This window comes from Rosa chinensis, chromosome 4, assembly GCF_002994745.2.
Source record: "Rosa chinensis cultivar Old Blush chromosome 4, RchiOBHm-V2, whole genome shotgun sequence".
In the NCBI taxonomy this organism is placed as follows: domain Eukaryota; kingdom Viridiplantae; phylum Streptophyta; class Magnoliopsida; order Rosales; family Rosaceae; genus Rosa; species Rosa chinensis.
Genome location: NC_037091.1, coordinates 57864235 through 57884755, shown reverse-complemented (window position 1 = coordinate 57884755; position 20521 = coordinate 57864235). Strand labels below are relative to the sequence as shown.

At 39.7% G+C, this 20521-nt stretch overlaps 3 protein-coding genes across 4 annotated transcripts; 1 reads left to right on the top strand and 2 right to left on the bottom strand.

Annotated features, from left to right (window-relative positions):
• Positions 1-1040: 1040 nt before the first annotated feature.
• On the top strand, positions 1041-3509 carry LOC112198575 (protein DETOXIFICATION 16). 2 transcript variants are annotated; one of them, XM_024339729.2, is made up of 7 exons: positions 1041-1420; positions 1672-2216; positions 2327-2413; positions 2491-2547; positions 2680-2918; positions 3017-3222; positions 3306-3509. In XM_024339729.2, exons 1-7 carry the CDS (start codon positions 1139-1141, stop codon positions 3366-3368), a joined length of 1479 nt encoding a protein of 492 aa, XP_024195497.1. In that variant the 5' UTR covers positions 1041-1138; the 3' UTR covers positions 3369-3509. The 2 variants fall into 2 exon arrangements, with proteins under 2 accessions (XP_024195497.1, XP_024195498.1); XM_024339730.2 differs by having other exon boundaries at positions 1290-1420; positions 1667-2216.
• Positions 3510-3591: 82 nt separating this feature from the next.
• Positions 3592-5982, bottom strand: LOC112198577 (probable histone chaperone ASF1A). The gene is made up of 3 exons (XM_024339731.2): positions 5489-5982; positions 4424-4539; positions 3592-4312 (listed from the first exon to the last, which is right to left on the bottom strand). The coding sequence occupies exons 1-3, from the start codon at positions 5595-5597 to the stop codon at positions 3914-3916; spliced, it is 624 nt and encodes a 207-aa protein (XP_024195499.1). The 5' UTR covers positions 5598-5982; the 3' UTR covers positions 3592-3913.
• Positions 5983-19189: 13207 nt separating this feature from the next.
• Positions 19190-20101, bottom strand: LOC112199643. Its single transcript, XM_024340623.1, has one exon. The coding sequence runs from the start codon at positions 20099-20101 to the stop codon at positions 19190-19192; it is 912 nt and encodes a 303-aa protein (XP_024196391.1).
• Positions 20102-20521: the final 420 nt, after the last annotated feature.

Genomic DNA, 20521 nt, shown 5'->3' with positions numbered 1-20521 from the left:
ATGGAAGAAAAGGGTTTTTGGATGAGAAAAAGCCTTGCAATTTCTAAATCCTCTATAGCACGCTACTCCTAATTGATCTAAACAAAAAGTAGACAATGCCTTCAAAGGTACAAAATGCTACAAGAAAAGAAGTTTCTAGTATAATGAACAGCTATGATGGCGTCAGCTAAAAGACTGGCTAGGCCTCATCATTTAGCCCTTCGGCCCTAAGCCCGACCCGGCCCGGCCCTTGCATTAGAGCGGGTCGGCCCTACCCTTTCTCAAATAGGGTAGGGTAAGGGTCATGCAAATGAAACTCAGCCCTTTTGAGCCCGTTAGGGCCAAGCCCGGCCCGGCCCTTTAAGCCCTAATAATTTTCTATTTTTTATATTTTTTAAATATGTTTCTTTTTAGTCTATAACATACAACTTATCTATTTTTTGTAATTGATTTCCTAAGCTTTATTTTACTTAATTTTTGTTTCCTTTGTTAAACAACAATTTATTTTAGGAGATTTAGAGATATAGTTAATTGAATATAACTATCTTAATTAACATTTATAAATGTTATAACTTATAAGTTAATTCTAATATATATATATATATATATATAATATGATCAACAAAGAACAATGAGTCTTGTATTACCTATATAACCATTGAGCCACATTTTGAGATAAAAAATAAAAATAATATATTTCTTTTTGTTAAACAAATTAAGGCTCATTTCGACCTTATTCGGAAGGCCGGCCAGACCCGGCCCTTTCAGCCCTAGTGGCTCGGACCTTTCGGGCGGATAAGGGTTAGCATATCTAAACCCCGGCCCAACCCTACCCAGCCCTAAATTTTATTGATTTTGACTAGGTCCAGCCCGGCCCGAACCTAAGCCCTAAAATTTAGGGTAGGGCCGGCCATGATGACCCCTGACTGGCCAGATGGAAGAAAAATAGTTAGTTAGAAAATTTGGTAGCATTTTCGACCAAAACACATTAAATATCACATGACGATGACACGTTTGGACATTATAAGCTATGTTGTCTTCTTTGTCACGTACTCCTTGTTTTCTTCTGAATTATGATCCCCTGTCTCACTAATTGCCTCCATGTCATAATAAACAAAGGCAATCAGTTTCAGACGCCAAAGATGCTCTTTCTGTAGCAATGGCAGAAGTGAGTTCAAGTCTTAAGAATCCTCTGGTTCAAAATCAAGAGAGAAACTATGGAATTGATGCCGAAACATCCCAGCAAGGATTTGGTAGAGATGATGTTATTGAAGAAGCTAAGAAGCAACTATGGCTAGCAGGGCCTCTTATTGCAGTAAGTTTGATGCAGTGTAGCTTACAAATCACGTCAATCATGTACGTCGGCCATCTCGGAGAGCTTCCGCTTTCCGGTGCTTCTTTGGGCTCTTCGTTTGCTTCGGTCACTGGATACAGTATCTTGGTAAGAGAGCATCAATTTGTCACAACTTTAACCGTTTCATTTTTTATTATAACATTACGGCTACCAAATTTGTTCACCAAATGATCCGTCATTATACTTGTAAAAATGTAGTTTAAAATGAACCGTTGTCACATAATTTATTCGAAATTTGGTCTATCAGCTCCATTTTCCTAGCAGGGTTTGGAAATTGGAAGATCATCTTCCTCAACTTTTTTTTTCTTTTTACAAATATTTGATATTTTTCAGCACAGTTGGGAATGGGAAGTGCGTTAGAGACGCTATGTGGGCAAGCCTATGGGGCTAAACGGTACCACATGCTTGGAGTTCATATGCAACGAGGAATACTAACATTGTTAGCAGTGAGCATTCCCTTGGCACTCATTTGGTTCTACACAAGCACCATTCTTATTGCGTTTGGCCAAGACCACGAGATATCCAACGAAGCAGGAACTTTCAATAGATGGATGATGCCGAGTCTTTTCGCGTACAGCCTCCTTCAATGCCTCAATAGATTCTTACAGACACAAAACAATGTGTTTCCAATGATGATAAGCTCTGGAATCACAGCTTTTCTTCACATTATAATCTGTTGGGCACTTTGTTTCAAATTTGGACTAGGAAGCAAAGGCGCAGCATTGGCCATTAGCATTTCCTATTGGGTTAATGTGTTGTTATTGGCAAGTTATGTGATGTTCTCGCCGGTCTGCAAGAACACTTGGACAGGATTTACGAAAGAGGCATTGCATGATATCTTAAGCTTTATCAAGCTTGCCATTCCATCAGCTATAATGATATGGTAACCAAGTTTCTTCTTCTCCATATAAGAGGTAGTACATATCTGTTGCAGACTACCTATAGCAGTCTTTCAACTATAACTACTGGTTTACTAGAATCTTTTTAATGCAGTTTTGAATATTGGACATTCGAAATGGTTGTTCTCTTGTCCGGTCTCCTCCCAAATCCAAAACTTGAAACATCTGTGTTATCTATAAGGTATCAGTGCCTTACTCTATCAGTTTCTACTTATGGATAGCAAAATATGAAAAAAAAGTTTGTTTTTGTTCAAGCAGCCTTAACACATGTTGGATGGTCTATATGATATCAGTTGGTCTTGGCAGTGCTATAAGGTTAGTGATGCCATGTGTTTTTGGGTGATTCCTCATTACTACTGCATAAGTTGATCTCCTCCAGAAAAGCAGCTACATAGAATTAGTTGTACATACGTTTTCTACTAAAAACAATCGTCTGTTATCAAACAGTACAAGAGTGTCAAATGAATTAGGTGCCGGGCGGCCACAAAGTGCACGATTAGCTCTACAAGTCATGGTCACAGTGGCTTTATCCGAGGGTGCTGCTATAGCAATAGCCACAGTATTGGTTCGCCGTGTTTGGGGAGTACTATACAGCAACGAGAATGAAGTGATCAGATATGTTGCTGAAATGATGCCACTGCTTGCACTATCTGACTTCTTGGATGGATTCCAATGTGTACTTTCAGGTCCCAAATTCTATAAACACTACTGATCTGATGTTTTCATGACTTTGGTTCAGAACTTACAGTGTAACGGCTTTTTTTTTTTCTATTCAAAATTCTAGGGGCTGCCAGAGGGTGTGGATGGCAAAATCTTTGTGTATGCATAAACCTTGGGGCTTACTACGTTGTGGGAATTCCTAGTGCCGTGCTTTTTGCTTTCATCCTTCATATTGGAGGCATGGGGCTTTGGATGGGTATCATTTGTGCACTTTTTGTTCAAGTTACTGCACTTGTTGCAGTAAATGCCTGCACCGACTGGCATCAAGAGGTAAATTTGAGTCAAACTTATAACTGATTTATACATGTCAAATACAAGAGTTTATTTGATGTCTGTTCATTTACACATTTCAGGCCATGAAAGCTGCTCATAGAGTTCAGAATACCAGCTTGGTGATTGACAAGGCAGTAGCTTAGTTTATGAGACATATGAACACAACTCGGATGAAATAGAAGAAACTTCATTCAAATGGGAGAGAATAAATTGATACGTACCAGGAAATCTGAAGTCAACAATATTGATGTGTAATTGAAGAAATTTCTAGTCCCATTCTATTCCATGATTGTTCTAAAGCATGCAATTAATATTAGTCCTATTAGATAAATGATAATAATTAGAACATTTGACTTATACTTCAAGGACTGCTACCAAGTGCATTCCATTCTATTTCATTCATTAGTGCTCAGTCTAGGCTACCCAATACTTGATTACATCATTTCTATCAGATAGAAGTGCACTAAGAATCTGAAGAATGAACCCAGAATGCTTCAACTTTGAGGCAATCCCATGGCACATCTCATCAACCTAACAAGAAAATGATGGCACATAACATTCCGATGAAACACTCTAGATTAATGTTAAAATGTTTTCCAAAATGGGAATGTTTGAAATTTAATATAGCTATGTCACCAAAAAAGATCACCCTGCCAGGAAGAAATTTGAAGATTTGATAAAAAACCACTTAATTTTCCGCACTTCCGACAGATGATACAGGTGGAAGGGATGGTTCTTCTGCAGTGATGTTCGACTCAGTTGCTAAATCAGGCGAAGATAGGGGTTGCTTTGGTTCTGTTGCGTCATCAAGTGAAGAAGGGGGTGGCTCCTCGTGTTCATTGTTCTCAGGATGAAAATTTATTGGGAATTTTGTGACTCGGGGCTTGTCAGCTAAAATGTTTCTCTGGACCCTATCAATCAGCAACTTAGGGGGAGGTTCCTCTCTCAGTTGTTCATCATCATAATCATTGTTCACATAGTATCCCACCCTAACAAACTCCTGCCCCATATATGAACATGTCAACAGCAGTACTGTGACACCAATGATATCTTCATCACGTATTTTTGACGGGTCTGGAGGGTCAGCCTGCCAGGAGAACAAAACACATAAGAAAACAGAAAGAGGATTGAGTTTCACATCCATGTTGAAAACCTAAAATAACCTTGAGAACCTGATACAAGGAATCGGTATAATTACCTGAAATACAAAACGGTAGTTGCCAACATTGACAGGACCAACAAGCACACTCTCCAAAAGTTGGTCATACGTCTCATCTTCAGCAGATCCGACATATATGAGCTTCCATTCCAAGTCTGTAAGAAATTGAATGATATCTCATGTCAACAAACGTATAACTTTGCAGCTAAAGATGAGATCATTCAAGGAGTTAGACATGCTAGTATGCTGCCACTTGCAGATGACTACTCTATTACAGACTGCAAAGGGATCACAGTTTCATTCACATGTTATTAGGTGGACGTGCAATACAGGTATGCACATTCTTTATTTTTCACAGGAAATTCCTATCATCCTAAAACCCCAAAATCAACCATGCTTGTTGAAAGCAAAGTTCTGAACCTAGAAATGTTCAATGTCCGGCATCACCTGGACCCTGAACCAACCTAGGTATGCCCACAGATTCTGCCATTCCCCTGGAAGAACCAAGACAGATATAAATCATAGACCAAGTAATTGTTCGTGTTGGTCATCAAACCAGGAATAAACAGAACCACCTACGATAGGGTACAACAAATAAGTTACATTTATCCTCTTTCAATCATCAGTTAAAAACCATCTAACAATATAGAACACAAAACCATGCTCTATAAGTAAAAAGCTAGGCAAACTTGAGCCATCAAGAAATTTGTACCGAGACTTAGGGTCAAGAAATTAAGCTTTCCCTCAATTGTATTATATTATGCTTTCACCACTGCCTCGAGAACTCGGGGATTTTTCAAAGGGGGAATCATAGAACACTACCATCCCTAAAGCTCAATCTATTCAAGAAGATCCCTAAATTCTCATTTGCAGTCCATAAATTCATTGTTTTGCTTAATCAAATTTTCATTACAAACCCCAATTACAAAATCCCAACAAATTTAGAGCAAGAGATAAATCAAATTCAACTATTTGGGGAAGAAATTCCAAGAACCCTAGCTGAACCTAAACGAAACCAAACGAGCATTTTGCCCTAAATTCATCCAATACGGAACAAAAGAAGTAAAATCCAAGATAGAATAATCATGGGTTTGACAGGATTACCGTCTTTGAGGGAAGCCAAGCACTCGTATGAGATTTCGAACTGGAACGGGTTGAGAAAAGCGGAGGGGTTGTCCAAAACGGCGACGTTTGTGATGTTGACGGCACTCATATTCGCGACGACAAATCACAATAAGAGTCCGGCTGCGTCCTTAAATAGACCCACTCCCAATCCTGGATTTGGTTAAGCCTTCGCCGACTCTCGAAGAACCCTAGAACGGATTTTGGGCTGGACCGGAGACGCGGAACGGACAGCTGGAGGGAAAAGAAGATGGTGGGGATTTGGAGGAGCGGAGATTTGCAAGGATATATATATATATATATATATATGGGGGAGGGGAAGAGGGAGGGTTGGGGTTACCGGCAGTACCCGGTCTGCTGCTCTGGAGGGAAATTAAGGTGGGAATTTGGGCGGGACATTTAACATTTTTGGCACACGTTGCCTTCTCATCCGGCGGGATTTATACACCAGAGAGAGCTAGCGACAGAGCCCAACCCACGACTGGATCATGCTCTAGAATCTCTATTTTTTTACCCTCACGTCTCAACCGACGTAATCGACCTAAATTAATGACACGTTTACGTATTTAAATTAAATATGAAAATGACCCGAATGATTAACTTATAATAATACATTTACTTTAACAACAAGTACGAAAATAATATTTGAAGTGGACATCTACCATATCTATGGAGAAACAAGTAAATATGATTACTCATTGGTTAACCAAACTTAGCACGACGTTTGACATTGTTGATGGGTCTCGTTTGTGTTGAGTAAAAATTGCACACAGTGAGTGGAAATGTCTCCCAACATAATTTCAATCGTATTCATTTAGTCAAATAGAATTTTAATTATTTCGGGTTTGACCCATTCAAGACATAATATGTCTCTTAATTACAATCCCTTGTTACAGTGAAACACTCATTGATTCCATTTATGAAGAAATCAATTGTGCATGTGTGTTTGTTTGTTTTTGCGGCTGCACTCGGATATTTGAATAGGTTACCTACGTACCTTTGGAGAGGGATCAAGCCACTCGTAGTTCAAGAATTCTAATGAGTGAATGACTCATTGGAGGGTATTGCTGATGGAATGTGAATAGTGTTTGGACGAATTTAGTGCAAGTGAACCAGGGATTAGATTTTTATCAGATTTGTGTTTGAGGTAATTTTGGAAAGGTTTTGACTTTTCCTGGTGTTTGAGTGAATTTGACTGGTGAGGTCAAAGATTTGGATTTGATGAATTTGACTAGTGGAGTCAGGGATTCAGATTGGAAGAATTTGACTTGTGGAGTCAAGGCTTTTGTTTGGACTTGCGGTTGCATCTAGTGAGTCGCTCGATTGCCTACATACTCTGTAAAGAGATCAAACCATTATAGTTCAGAAATTATATTTCTGGTGTTGGGAGAAATTTTGTGTCGAACATATATTTATTTTTGAATCCGTCGGATGTATTTCTTCTACAGACACCCGAATTTTGTATGGGCACCCGATGTGTTGAATTTTGTACTAGGCCGTGTGCATGGGCTTTTGTGTTATCAACATACGAATTTGGCCAAGCCCGAACATCGAGATAAACTGGTTTAAAAGGTGGTCTGTATTTCTTCCGTATTTCTAGGCCTTTAGCTCCATATTGGGACAGGCTCGGATGAAATGATTTCGACACCCATCTTTTCTTTCCAGGTCTTTTAGCTTCATTTCGCTTCAGGTCCCTAATATTATTTGATACCATCAATTTATCATCTAGTGGCAGTTCCAATGGTTTATTGGCTTGAGTTAAAGACCATGTTGGAGATGGAGATTGACATCCCTAGTTCAATTCAGAGAAGGGAACGTGTCCTTGTACTCTCCGTAAAATGGAGGAATCTACCATTTAGTTATGCTTCGACATTGAGTTCTGCATTACTGTCTTTAGAGGAGAGTCTAGTACTCCACCTTTCTTGAACTTTGTCGTCTCTTCATAATGGAGACTTCGATTAATCGGAATTCTCATTTGCGTTTTGGTGTTGGGTTCAGCTTTATGGCGGCAATTTGATGAGCAATTGGTATATAGAGCTAGCGCGACCCATTATTTGAATTTTGGTGTAGCTCACTCATTCGGAACTCTTTTGTTCACTAACCAAATCAAATAACCTTGCCTTTGTCTTCTTGCTTAACACATACAGCACCATATCAAGCAAACTTGGATTCTTGTTAATTAAACGTGCCACCTGTTTAAGTATATTGGTATTGAGAGAGATTGATGAGAGAAGTATGTATATTATTGAGAATAGGAGCCATATATATAGGGATTACAAAGTACTAGTTCTAATGTTACAAGGAATACCAATCCGTGTAGGATTGGGAAATCTAGAACCTTCTCTCCTATTACTACTCCTAGTTTGATAAGGCACACTAAATCGATATTCCTTCAACACTCCCCCTTGTGCCGCTCAAACTTGGTGGTGACGCTTCATCCGTTGCCTCGTTAAAAACCTTGCCAGGTAACAAAAACCCTGTGGGACAAAAATAACCCTGGTCGAAGGACAAAAAGAGCACAACACGTCCTTCACTCTTCAAGATCGAACATGTAGACATCATAACTCCCCCTGATGTCGATATCTCCCCCTGATTGCTACAATCGTGGGAGTTCAGATAACTTTCTCAATCTGATGCTCCTTACATGTTTCTTGAAGGTGGATTTTAGGTAACAACTTAGTGAATAAGTCCGCTACATTATCCTCTGATCGGATTTGATTCACTTCAATCTTTAGAAGTGCTTGTTGTTGCTGATTATAAAAGAATTTAGGCGAGATATGCTTGGTGTTGTCACCCTTGATGAAACCTAACTTCATTTGCTCAATACAAGCTGCATTATCCTCATAAATGCATGTAGGTTTTTCTGTGGTAGACTTCAAACCACAACTTCCTTGAATATGTCTAATTACAGACCTTAGCCATATGCATTCACGCACGGCTTCATGTAGAGCAATAATCTATGCATGATTTGAGGAAGTAGCAACAAGGGTCTGTTTCGTAGACCTCCAAGATATCGCAGTGCTTCCCATGGTAAAGACATAACCCGTTTGGGAGCAACCTTTGTGAGGGTCAGAGAGGTACCCTGCATCAGCAAAACCCATCAAGACATCATTGTCGTTTTGATGAAGGGGGATAGGGTGAGGCCGGCCACCCCTTGTGGTGGTGATGACGTTGGCGGCAACATGGCCGGCCACCTTGTCATGGTGGACGGTGGCTCCATGCCTAATGGGGTCCGATCCCATTCTTCCGTCATTCCTCTTCTCTCTGTAGAGATAAAATAGGCTCATATCAATCGTACCTCTTAGGTATCGAAAGATTGTCTTTACACCAATCCAATGGCGACGTGTTGGCGCAGAGCTATGTCTAGCTAACAAGTTCACTGCGAATGAGATGTCTGGTCTTGTGCATTGAGCTAAGTACAATAATGCGCCTATTGCACTTAAATAGGGCACTTCTGCCTCTAATAGCTCTTCGTCCTCATTCTTTGGACGAAACGGATCTTTTCCTGGCTCAAGACTACGACCGATCATGGGAGTACTCACAGGCTTTGCTTTATCTTCATTAAAGCGCCTTAAGATTTTCTGAGTATATGCAGACTGATGGATCAAAATGCCATCACTACGGTGCTCGAGTTCTAAACCGAGACAAAACCGTGTTTTCCCAAGATCTTTCATCTCAAATTCGGATTTCAAGTATTTAGCAGTTTCCTTCAACTCATCTAGAGTTCCAATTAGGTTCATGTCATCGACATAAACTGCTACGATTGCAAATCCGGAACTTGTTCTTTTAATGAACACGCATGGGCATATTTCATTATTAATATATCCCTTCCCAATCAAGTAGTCACTTAGACGATTATACCACATCCGTCCGGATTGTTTTAATCCATATAGTGAGCATTTTAATCTTATTGAAAACGCGCTCCGTGGTTTAGAGCCACTTGATTTGGGTAATTGAAGTCAATCTGGAACCTTCATATATATCTCTGAATCTAGATCCCCATAGAGATATGCTGTAACCACATCCATAAGCTGCATGTCAAGTTTTTCGGAAACTACCAAACTGACAAGGTAGCGGAACGTTATAACGTCCATTACGGGAGAATATGTCTCCTCGTAGTCGATTCCAGGGCGTTGTGAGAAACCTTGAGCCACAAGGCGGGCTTTGTATCTTACCACCTCATTTTTCTCATTACGCTTTCTAACAAAGACCCATTTATGGCCAACAGGCTTTACATTTGGGGGTGTCTGCGTTACAGGCCCAAATACCTGTCTCTTTGTTAGTGAATCCAATTCAACCTGGATCGCATCTTTCCATTTAGGCCAATCCGCTCTTCGTTGACATTCTTCAACAGAGCGAGGTTCGATATCATCATATTCTATAATTCCTTTTGCAATATGATATGCAAATGTATCATCAATCGCCATAGAATTTCTATCTATCATCTCATGTACACTAGTGTAATTTATGGAGATCTCTCTATTCTCTGGAGTTGGTTTTGACATTGGAGCGTCCCCCAATTATGTCTCTTGGATATAACCATAATCCGGAATATTCTCATGAGATGGATTATTTACATCGATGATTAATGGATTATTTTGTGCCGAACTCGCTTTCTTTCTTGGGCGAGAATCCATCGAACCTATTGGCCTCCCGCGCTTCCTGGCAGGAGCCGTGGGCCTAGCCACAACGTCACTACCACTGTGGACGTTGGCGCCATGCTCAAGTGCCCTTGAGGTGGCGTCATGTCCTCTAATTTTAGGGACATCAATCCTTGCAGGCACATTTGCAGCAGGTATGTGTGATCTCGTCACTTTAGCGATATCAGAAAACGCATCAGGCATCGATTCTGCTACGTTCTGAAGATCGAGAATTCTCCGCACTTCAATTTCGGACTGTGCGGTTCGGGGATCAAGATGAGACAGAGTGGGGACAGACCACGACAATTCCTGTCGTTCCTGTTGAACATTTATGTTCTTATCTCCCCCTAACGACGGGAAGACTGTCTCATCAAAGTGACAATCCGCAAATCTAGCGGTAAATAGATCGCCTGTCAAGGGTTCTATGTAGAGGATAATCGTTGGAGAATCATAACCAACGTAAACGTCTAATCGTCGTTGAGGACCCATTTTAGTGCGCTGTGGCGGCGCAATTGACACATAAACTGCACACCCAAATATGCGTAAGTGTGAGACATTAGGCTCATACCCAGTCACTATCTGGGACGCAGAAAAGGGTTGAGTGGCAGTGGGCCTCAGACAAATAAGCACAGCTGCATGCAATATTGCATAGCCCCAAGCAGAAATAGGGAGATTGGTGCGCATTACCAATGCCCTAGCGACCATTTGTAATCGTTTAATGGCGGCTTCTGTGAGACCATTTTGGGTGTGAACATGAGGAACATGATGTTCAACATCAATCCCAATGGACATGCAATAATCATCAAAAGTCTTTGATGTAAACTCTCCAGCATTGTCTAATCTTATAGACTTAATAGGATGATCAGGGTGGTGAGCCCTTAACTTAATGATTTGTGCAAGGAGTTTAGCGAATGCAGCTTTCCTTGTGGACAATAGCATGACATGTGACCAGCGTGTCGATGCATCAACCAATACCATAAAATATCGAAATGGTCCGCATGATGGTTGAATAGGTCCACAAATATCACCTTGGATTCTTTGCAAGAATGGTATATTTTCTTTGGTGTCCCTTGCATAGGATGGTCTCGATCCTAACTTTGCTAAAGAGCAGGCTTTGCAGAACGGATAATGGGCTCTAGAAACAACCAATGAGGATTTTGGTTGAGCCATGAAGTCACAATGGACTTTAGAAGTCGAAATTTGAGTCAGGGGAGCAGAGGTGGCGTCAAAGCCACCCTTGAGCCGCAGGGGGATGGCGGCGCCGGCTAGTGGTGGCCGGACTTGAAGGGGGAAGGCGCCGTGAGGCGCAGGTGCTCCTCCTTGATCCAAATTTCGAGTTTTACTTCCTTTTGTTCTGAAAAAGGGATGTCCGTGTGAAGTCTTTAATATACGGATCATCATGTCACGACCTGGGTGTCCCAAACGGTCGTGCCAACGTGTCGGAATCCCATAAATCATCTCTCATGACATGGTTGGATTCAATGACTCGAATAGTGGTTGCATACAACCCACTAGAGCGACACATAAGTTTCTCTAATACTCGTTTATGTCCGTAGTCATTAGAGGTGATGCAAAGGAACTCTTGTCCATTCTCACAATGTGTTTCCACATGAAAACCATTGGCTCTTATATCTTTGAAATAATAAAGTTCAAAAAACATGTCTACGACATGAGATAAAATAAATCGATACTTTATTAATAATATCCAATGATGACACCAAAGTTTCGTGACCATAATCTAATCCAATATAAAAATCAAATCGTAGTCACTCTATCCGTTCGGTAATTTCAATTTAGTTGTGACCAGGTAAGGTAAGGCGAGATTTTGGTGGAGCGTTGCTCACTTTTAAAACCGTTCTCTCGGATCAAACCTTGCCTAGACATCACAAGTACTCTTGAGTACACCTGGAGGGAAAGAGTTAATACAATAAGTCATTTTATTGATTTAAGGCATAATTGCCATTACATAATTCTTGGAAATATAAAAGACTATTCTAAATAAAAATCTGCGGCATGTTGTCTTCATCGCTAGATTTAAAGTCTTTGTGAACTCGATGTCTGGATCACCATAATGCGACTACCTTCGTAGGTACATTGCAAATTCAGGTCCATTGATCAGACGTTCCATATCAGAAATAGACACCATAAAGAGGATTCTCCCTTGATTGAGGCGCATTGGCGCAATATGCATAGTCCCTAAAACTAGTGGCGTTGGAAAGTGGTGCCCATGGCCAACGTTGGCTCCATGGTTTCCAACCCTATGTCCCTCAAAATCACGCCTCCTACGGTCGTGTGATTGTCACCTTGAGTGATTACCTTCTTGAGCATTTCGATCATATGGATCATGACGTCGATGGCGACTTTCTCTAGCCATAGGACGATACTCTTGATAGCTATCTTGAAGCCTATCAAATCTTCTTTTCACAAGTTCATTGCCATGTCTTTCAGTAGTGACCATAGCTTCAATAAGCTGTTGAAAACTTGTGATCCGTCTTGCATTTACATGAGTCCGGAATAAGTCAAAGGACCTCATAGCATAGACGGGGAAGGTATTGAGGGTTTTCTCAATCAATTGGTCTTCTGTGATTGTTTTTCCACAGAGACGCATCATTGCTCTGATGCTGAGAGCTTCCGAATAAAATTGCATGACAGTGTCAAATTCAGAGAAGCGAAGATGTTTCCATTCTGCTTCTGTATTCGGAAGTATGGAGTCACGAACATTGCCATATCGTTCGCGAAGCGCATGCCAAAGCTTTATGGCGCTATCCTCATTTATGAACTCAAACTGTAGGTCGCTATCCATGTGACGTTTCATGAAGGCAAGTGCCTTGGAATTATCTTTCTCAGTTTGAGGGTCTGGAGCTGTTTCTATAGGACAAAGCTCTTGGATTGTATGCAATAAATCACGGGCAATAAGGTGGATCTCGACATCAGTGACCCAAATTAAGTACCTTTTGCCTGCATAATCCAATGGAACAAAATCGAGTTTGTTTGTGTTTGACATCCTGAAAGATGAAACAAAAACAAGTTAGTTTCGGAGTCAATGCTTTCACGAAAACTAATATAAACAAGATTTCCGAGCTATGCTACCAAGAAATCGATTTCTAAGAATAATTGGATTAGACCGAAACAATGATGTTTATATGGTCGTTAATCGATGCTTACGGACGCTCTTAGTCCGAAGTCTTACGAACGCTCTTAGTTCGTTAATTGCGTGAATCCTCACGATTCCGCTTTTCAAGAATCGAACCCACGTTATAAGAAAGGTGGGATGTAGAAGAAGGGAGGTTTTCAAGTCCCCGAGAAAAGAAGAAATATTTAAATTTCGAATTATAGGAACTTCAAAACTTACTCTTTTGAATACTTACTTGGTGAAAATTCGGAGCAGATTCTGTTCTGAACAGCTTGTACCTCGATTGGTGTACAGATCTAAATATGACTCCGATAAGGCTGAAATTCGGAGGTTAGATGGAAGAGACAGAGACGAACAACTTTGATGAAGAAAGTTTTTCGATCTGAGCTTCCGAACTAGACTTTTCGAGGCTTTCAAGAAGACAGATGTGCACAGGAACGGGAAAAAGATGCAGTGGGTGTGCGTTGGCTTGTTTGCGCAGCAGGGATGCTTCGGTGGTAGCAGGCTGGAACGCAGGGCTGCAGGGAGGGGGCAGCAGGGGCTGCTGTGCAAGGTTGCAAGCGCACGGGCGTTCGGGCTGCAGCGAAGGTTCGGCTAGCTTGGGCTAGGGGCTGCTTTGTGAATGAGTTTTGGTTTTCTGTTTTGTGGTTAGAGTCGTGCTGATAACGTGTTTAAGTATATTGGTATTGAGAGAGATTGATGAGAGAAGTATGTATATTATTGAGAATAGGAGCCCTATATATAGGGATTACAAAGTACTAGTTCTAATGTTACAAGGAATACCAATCCGTGTAGGATTGGGAAATCTAGAACCTTCTCTCCTATTACTACTCCTAGTTTGATAAGGCACACTAAATCGATATTCCTTCAACACCACCCTTCATTTTGTCTTCTAGTTCAGCATGTTCAAGTTTCAATGCTTGTTTAGATGAGATAATTAAGCTTTGCCTCCATATCTTTTATTGATCAGATCACCGCTTCAAAATAGATGATCAATTAATTAAATGTGCCACTAATTTTTGTCTTGGTTATCACCACCACTTCAAGAACACAAAGCAAAAGTTCAATTATTCTTTATTGTGTTCCACATCTTCAAAAGTATGTTGTCATCACCTGAATTCCTTAATTAATATAATCCTCCCATGCTTAATTGTAGTTTATGTGTTGGTAATTAAAATAACCAAAATGTCCAATGTATTGCTTCTATACCACAACGTCATGAGTCTTGCAGAATCCCATTTTGGTGTCGAGATGTTATTGTCTCCTTCCAGTTTTGGTACTTCTTTGAGCTTGTATGTATCAGTTGGAGCAGAAACAACTTGACTGCATGTTTCTTCTCTTTGTGGCGTCATGATCAGCAACAACATCTTATCAGCTTCAAATAATGGTCAAACTAAAAGTGTTGGTCATGGAGAAAATTTTGGTCGTGTACATAAACAACTTCCATTCCCGTAATTTTGATAGGACAACCCCAGTAACGCCACTTTGGAGGGAGATTTTAGCACTTTAACGGTTGTTCATGAACAACCATTTTATGCAATAACTCTTGGAGGAGCAGCGCCATGTTGAAGGAGTTTTGAGCATGAAACTTGGCTGTTCATGAACAACCACTATTGTTTCAATGCTCGAGCATTTGAGAGCAGCAACAACAACGTCATCTTAACTGGTATGGGAAGACTCTAATAGTTGTGGTCGTTCATGAACGACCTATTAGAGTCTTAAAGGGCCATAAGACATATATACGAGGATCAATTGGAGATGCATGTATCACAGAGAAGACATATGGATACCTGCTGATTGCTTTTCTTTCCTGTGCGTCTCCTCCTCTCTGTATTTCTCTTCTTCTTCTGCTCTATAGCGTCTTCTTCTCCCCCCGATCTCTTCACGTTGCTATCATTATATAGCAGATAGCCCTACCTCCCCAAACTTGTAATTCGAATTTTGAACGACAAGCTTATCTGTAACTACACTTTGAATAGTTTGAATAGCCATGAATCTCATTTGCTTCTCACTTGAATTTGTCAAAGCTAACATCTCTTTGCTTGCCGTTTGAAATTGGTCAAAGCTTTGGATAGACTTTCAAAGCTAATAAACTTTAAGCTTATCAACAGAAATGTGTGAATGTATTTTTTTTTTTTTTTTGGTCTCGCAACAGCTTGTACAAGCGTATAATTGCTCATCAATATTTGTTGTAACGGGCTCTCACTTTTCCTATTTATTTTGAAAGACCATCACCATGTAATTTTTGAACTTGTGATTTGTTCGGTTTCAACAGTTTGTAACAACAACAAAAAATACATAAATGACAATTGACCATACTTTAATATCATAAATTGAAATAGGTATTCAAGATAATTTATAGTTCAATTACCTAAGAGGAGTAGATCATAGAAGTTGACAATAATGTTTACCTACTCACCTGCTCCTTTCCTCTTAAGTGAGGCGTGTCATTCCTTTTTTAGAAGAGGTGAAGTATGACAGTTGTTGTCTGCTCCCTTCTTGTCGGGTGAAATTGAAAGTCTAGCTTTAGAGCAAGTGCACTGGTTTGCCCTTGACTGGTTATAGTCATGAAAAAGTGAAGCTTGACTGGGCAAGAATCACTCCTTCCTGACTACAGCCAAGAAAATAGTCATGGGAATGACTATTTTCATGCCCAGGCAAGAAAGAGGCGAGCTCGGGGAGAAGGAAGGCTGCAAACACAACGTGGGGGACGTCAGCAACACAGGGGAGAAGGAGACGCGCCTGCTTGGGAAGTGAGGGACAGCAGCTTGACGCGTGGCGCCGCAAAAGCTAAACGACTGTAGCAACACGCTTGTCGATTAGCGACATCCATTGGGCCGGCAGCTGCAGACCACGTGGAAGAGAACCGTTGGAGGCTTTGAATTCTGATCCCAATGGTCAAGAAATCTCAGCCCTCCATTTCAATTAAATATGCAATCGTACGGCTTACAATTAACATGTATATATATGGTTTGAATTCAGATCCAACGGTCATGAAATCTCAGCCCTTCATTTCAATTAAATGGGCAATCCTACGGCTTACAATTAAACATGTATATATATGTTTGTAACGTTAATAAACGGTAACTAAAAAAATTTAAAAAAATTCTAAACATTTCTCTATACATACCTATCATTTATTTTACAACTCACACCAAAAAATTTATCTTCCATAGTAACCCAATTTTGTGCTTCCTCCTCTTTATATAGCTCTCATCTTCCAAATTTATTTATATCCAATATGGCTGAAGAAATGGGAAACACAGGTCCAATGGAGGGATATCAAACTGAAGATGATAATATCCAAGACAAAAGGAGATGGACGGATGAGGAAGATGTTCAATTGTGCAAGTCTTGGAAAATTATTGGGCAAGATTCGGCTGTGGGCACAAATCAGAAAAATAACGAGTTATGGATGCGTGTGAGGCGACACTTTGTCGCAAATTGGCCCAAGAGCCGATCAGCTTCTTCTTTGCAAGGAAGGTGGAAAATTTTGAAGGTTGAACTCTTTGAGTGGCATTGTGCATTAAGGCAAGCAAAAAATTGGTACAAGAGCGGTTCGAATGCGGTTGATGAGGTATGTATTTTTTGATAAATCATTTAATTTGTTGATACATTAAATTAAAATATTACATGATAAATAATGTAGTTGATAAATAATGATGTAATTACAACGATGTTTATATTTGTACTAATTGATTTTTATTGTAAAACGGGATAGATACTTTTTTATTAAAATTATGACCTTTATATTTGTTGATAAATCTTATTGATACATTATAGTAAAATATGTCTTGATAAATAATATAGTAATTATAATATCGTTTTAATTGTAGTAATTGTTTTTAGTTATAATTAAAATATGTCTTCATTAAAATTATGACCTTTATATTTGTTGATAAATCTTATTGATACATTATAGTAAAATATGTCTTGATAAATAATATAGTAATTATAATATCGTTTTAATTGTAGTAATTGTTTTTAGTTATAATTAAAATATGTCTTCATTAAAATTATGACCTTTATATTTGTTGATAAATCTTATTGATACATTTTAGTAAAATATGTCTTGATAAATAATGTAGTAATTATAATATCGTTTTAATTGTAGTAATTGTTTTTAGTTATAATTAAAATATGTCTTCATTAAAATTATGACCTTTATATTTGTTGATAAATCTTATTGATACATTATAGTAAAATATGTCTTGATAAATAATATAGTAATTATAATATCGTTTTAATTGTAGTAATTGTTTTTAGTTATAATTAAAATATGTCTTCATTAAAATTATGACCTTTATATTTGTTGATAAATCTTATTGATACATTTTAGTAAAATATGTCTTGATAAATAATGTAGTAATTATAATATCGTTTTAATTGTATTAATTATTTTTAGTTATAATTAAAATATGTCTTCATTAAAATTATGACCTTTATATTTGTTGATAAATCTTATTGATACATTTTAGTAAAATATGTCTTGATAAATAATGTAGTAATTATAATATCGTTTTAATTGTAGTAATTGTTTTTATTTATTTCGTAGCGAGATGAAGCACATAAATTGTGGCATGCCGGGATGAAGAGAAAAAATAAGCCAAAAAAACACAATTTTCAGAGTTTTGCTAGTTACGCTGTTGTGGAGGGTTTTCAACAATTTAAAGACATTCCTAGTCATACATCTGGAGGAACATCAAATGAAGGAAATCAACATACGCCTACACAACCAATTCTTGGAAATTCTCCCATCAACTTGGACATGGATGTAGATGAGGTAATTGCAGGTGAAACTGCAAATCCTAATGTGAGGCCTCAAGGAAGGAAGGCTGCCAAAGAAGCAATACGGAAAGGAAAGAAGGCAGCGAAAGATCAAAGTCCTTTGTCAAACAGTCTCGAGAGTATAGCGAACAACAAAATAGAGGCAACCAAGGGCAAGAAAAAACTCGATGACGAATTCGCTCGAAGTCTCCAAGAGGAAGAGAAAAGAGCATATATCCTCTTGCAAATCGAAATACGAAAAGAACAACTCCTATTTCAAGAAAGGCAAGATCGAATTAAAGAGAGGGAAGAGCGAAATAAAGAGAGGGAAGAGCGTATTATGGAGATTGATACAAGTAAAATGACGCCAAATAAAAAGCGTTATTGGTCAAGAAAACAAAAGAAGATAGCGGAGAAAGAAGATCTTGAAGAGCAGCCGCCACCTTCTATGGGTGGATACCATCTGCAACCCAATTTTGGTGGTGCATTCCCACAACCAAATTTTGGTAGTGCATACCCACAACCTCCTTACCCCGGTGCATACCCACAACCACCTTACCCCGATGCATTCCCACAACCTCCCTTAACCGGTGGATTCCCCCCACCTCCCTTCACCGGTGGTTTCCCACAACCCCCTTACCCCGGTGGATACTATCCGCAACCTCCTTACCCCGTGGGATATCCTACACAACCACAATTTTCACCTTTCCCTACAGGTGATTCCACCAACCCTAACCTTAATGATGAGCCTTCAAACACAAATTAGATTTCTAGAGAGGATGAGGATTATGATTTAAATAATTAGCCCACAATCTGCATGTTTGTAATTGTATTGTACTTATTCCTAATTGTTTGTAATTGTAATTGTAATTGTTTTTCATTTATGTAAGCGACAATATAAGGAAATAAAAGTTGTATTTGGAAATTCCCCTTATTAAAGCACACACTTTATATTAAAAATCATAGAACATAATAAAAATAATACAAGCCAAATTCAAATCACATTGACATAAAAAACATATACATTGCCCAAATTAAAAGCACACCAACTTTCCAAAACATAATACAAGCCAAATTCAAAGCACACAAACATAACAAAACATAGATATTAGCCAATTATTCCAAAAAATGCTCATTTATGATCTAGATCTCCATGTTGCCTTGAACGTTCCAGAAATGCTCTATCAGATCCCCTTGAAGGTTTGAGTGACTGTTTGCACTTCTAATGGCATCGTATCGATCCATGAATCCGTTGAAGTAATAACCATCTCTACCAACAGGATCGAAGTCATCACCAGTCGGTCCTTCCCAAACCTGGGCCAACCTGGGCCTCATATTGTTATCCTCTTCTTCATCGGACTCCAAATCCTCGTCGCTGTCATCTGGTCTTTCATCCTCGATTATCATGTTGTGTAATATAATACAAGTCAGCATGATGTATCGAAGGTCTTCTTTTTCCCAGCCACGAGCAGCTCCTCGAACAATACTAAAGCGCGATTGTAAAATGCCGAAACATCTTTCGACATCCTTCCTGTACCCCTCTTGAGCCTGGGAAAACTTCAGATCCTTCGGTCGTGTAGGCCTTGGAATTGATTTTACGAAAGTCGCCCATTGCGGATAGATACCATCAGCGAGATAGTACCCTAAATTGTGAATCCTGTTATTTGCTTGAAATTGGACCCGAGGGGCTCGACCAGTATTGACCTCGTCAAACAACGGGGACTTAGCAAGGACGTTGAGGTCGTTGCATGATCCAGGCATTCCAAAGAAGACATGCCATATCCATGTGTCATAAGAAGCGACTGCTTCGAGGATGATAGTGGGCACATGTTTTCGACCGCTGTATTCTCCAGCCCAACCTGTTGGGCAATTCTTCCATTGCCAGTGCATGCAGTCGATGCTTCCAATCATCCTAGGAAAGCCCCTTCTCTCAGCTTTGGTGAGAAGTCTTCTGAGGTCGGCCGGATTAGGAGCCCGGAGGTATTCTGCCGAGTACAGATTAACGATTCCTCTTGTAAATCGTTTCAGAGCCTGAATGGAGGTAGATTTTGCCATCCGACAATACTCAGCACATTAATCTGCCCCTGCACCATAAGCAAGCATTCTTAAGGAACATGTCAGCTTCTGCTGGGGAAGTAGTCCGACTTTGCCAGCAGCATCTGATTTCTGGACCCAGTACGAGTCGGTACCACAAAGATCACTGGAGATGCGGTTGAACACATTGTGACTCATCCTGTACCTTGTCCGGAATATCTCTTCACTGTATTTTCCCTCTTGATTCCTTAAACCGCTCCTCATTCGGTGCACGCCCCGGTTGAGAACCCCGTCGTCGTGATCCGGAGGAAGCTTCAGCTTCAGCGACTGCTGCTACCACAAGAGCATTAGTTGTACACAGCTCTTCAAGATCTTCATCTCGAGATTGTCGATACTTAGCCCACAATCTCTTCATTGAAAGGAGGGAAAGAGAGGATATGT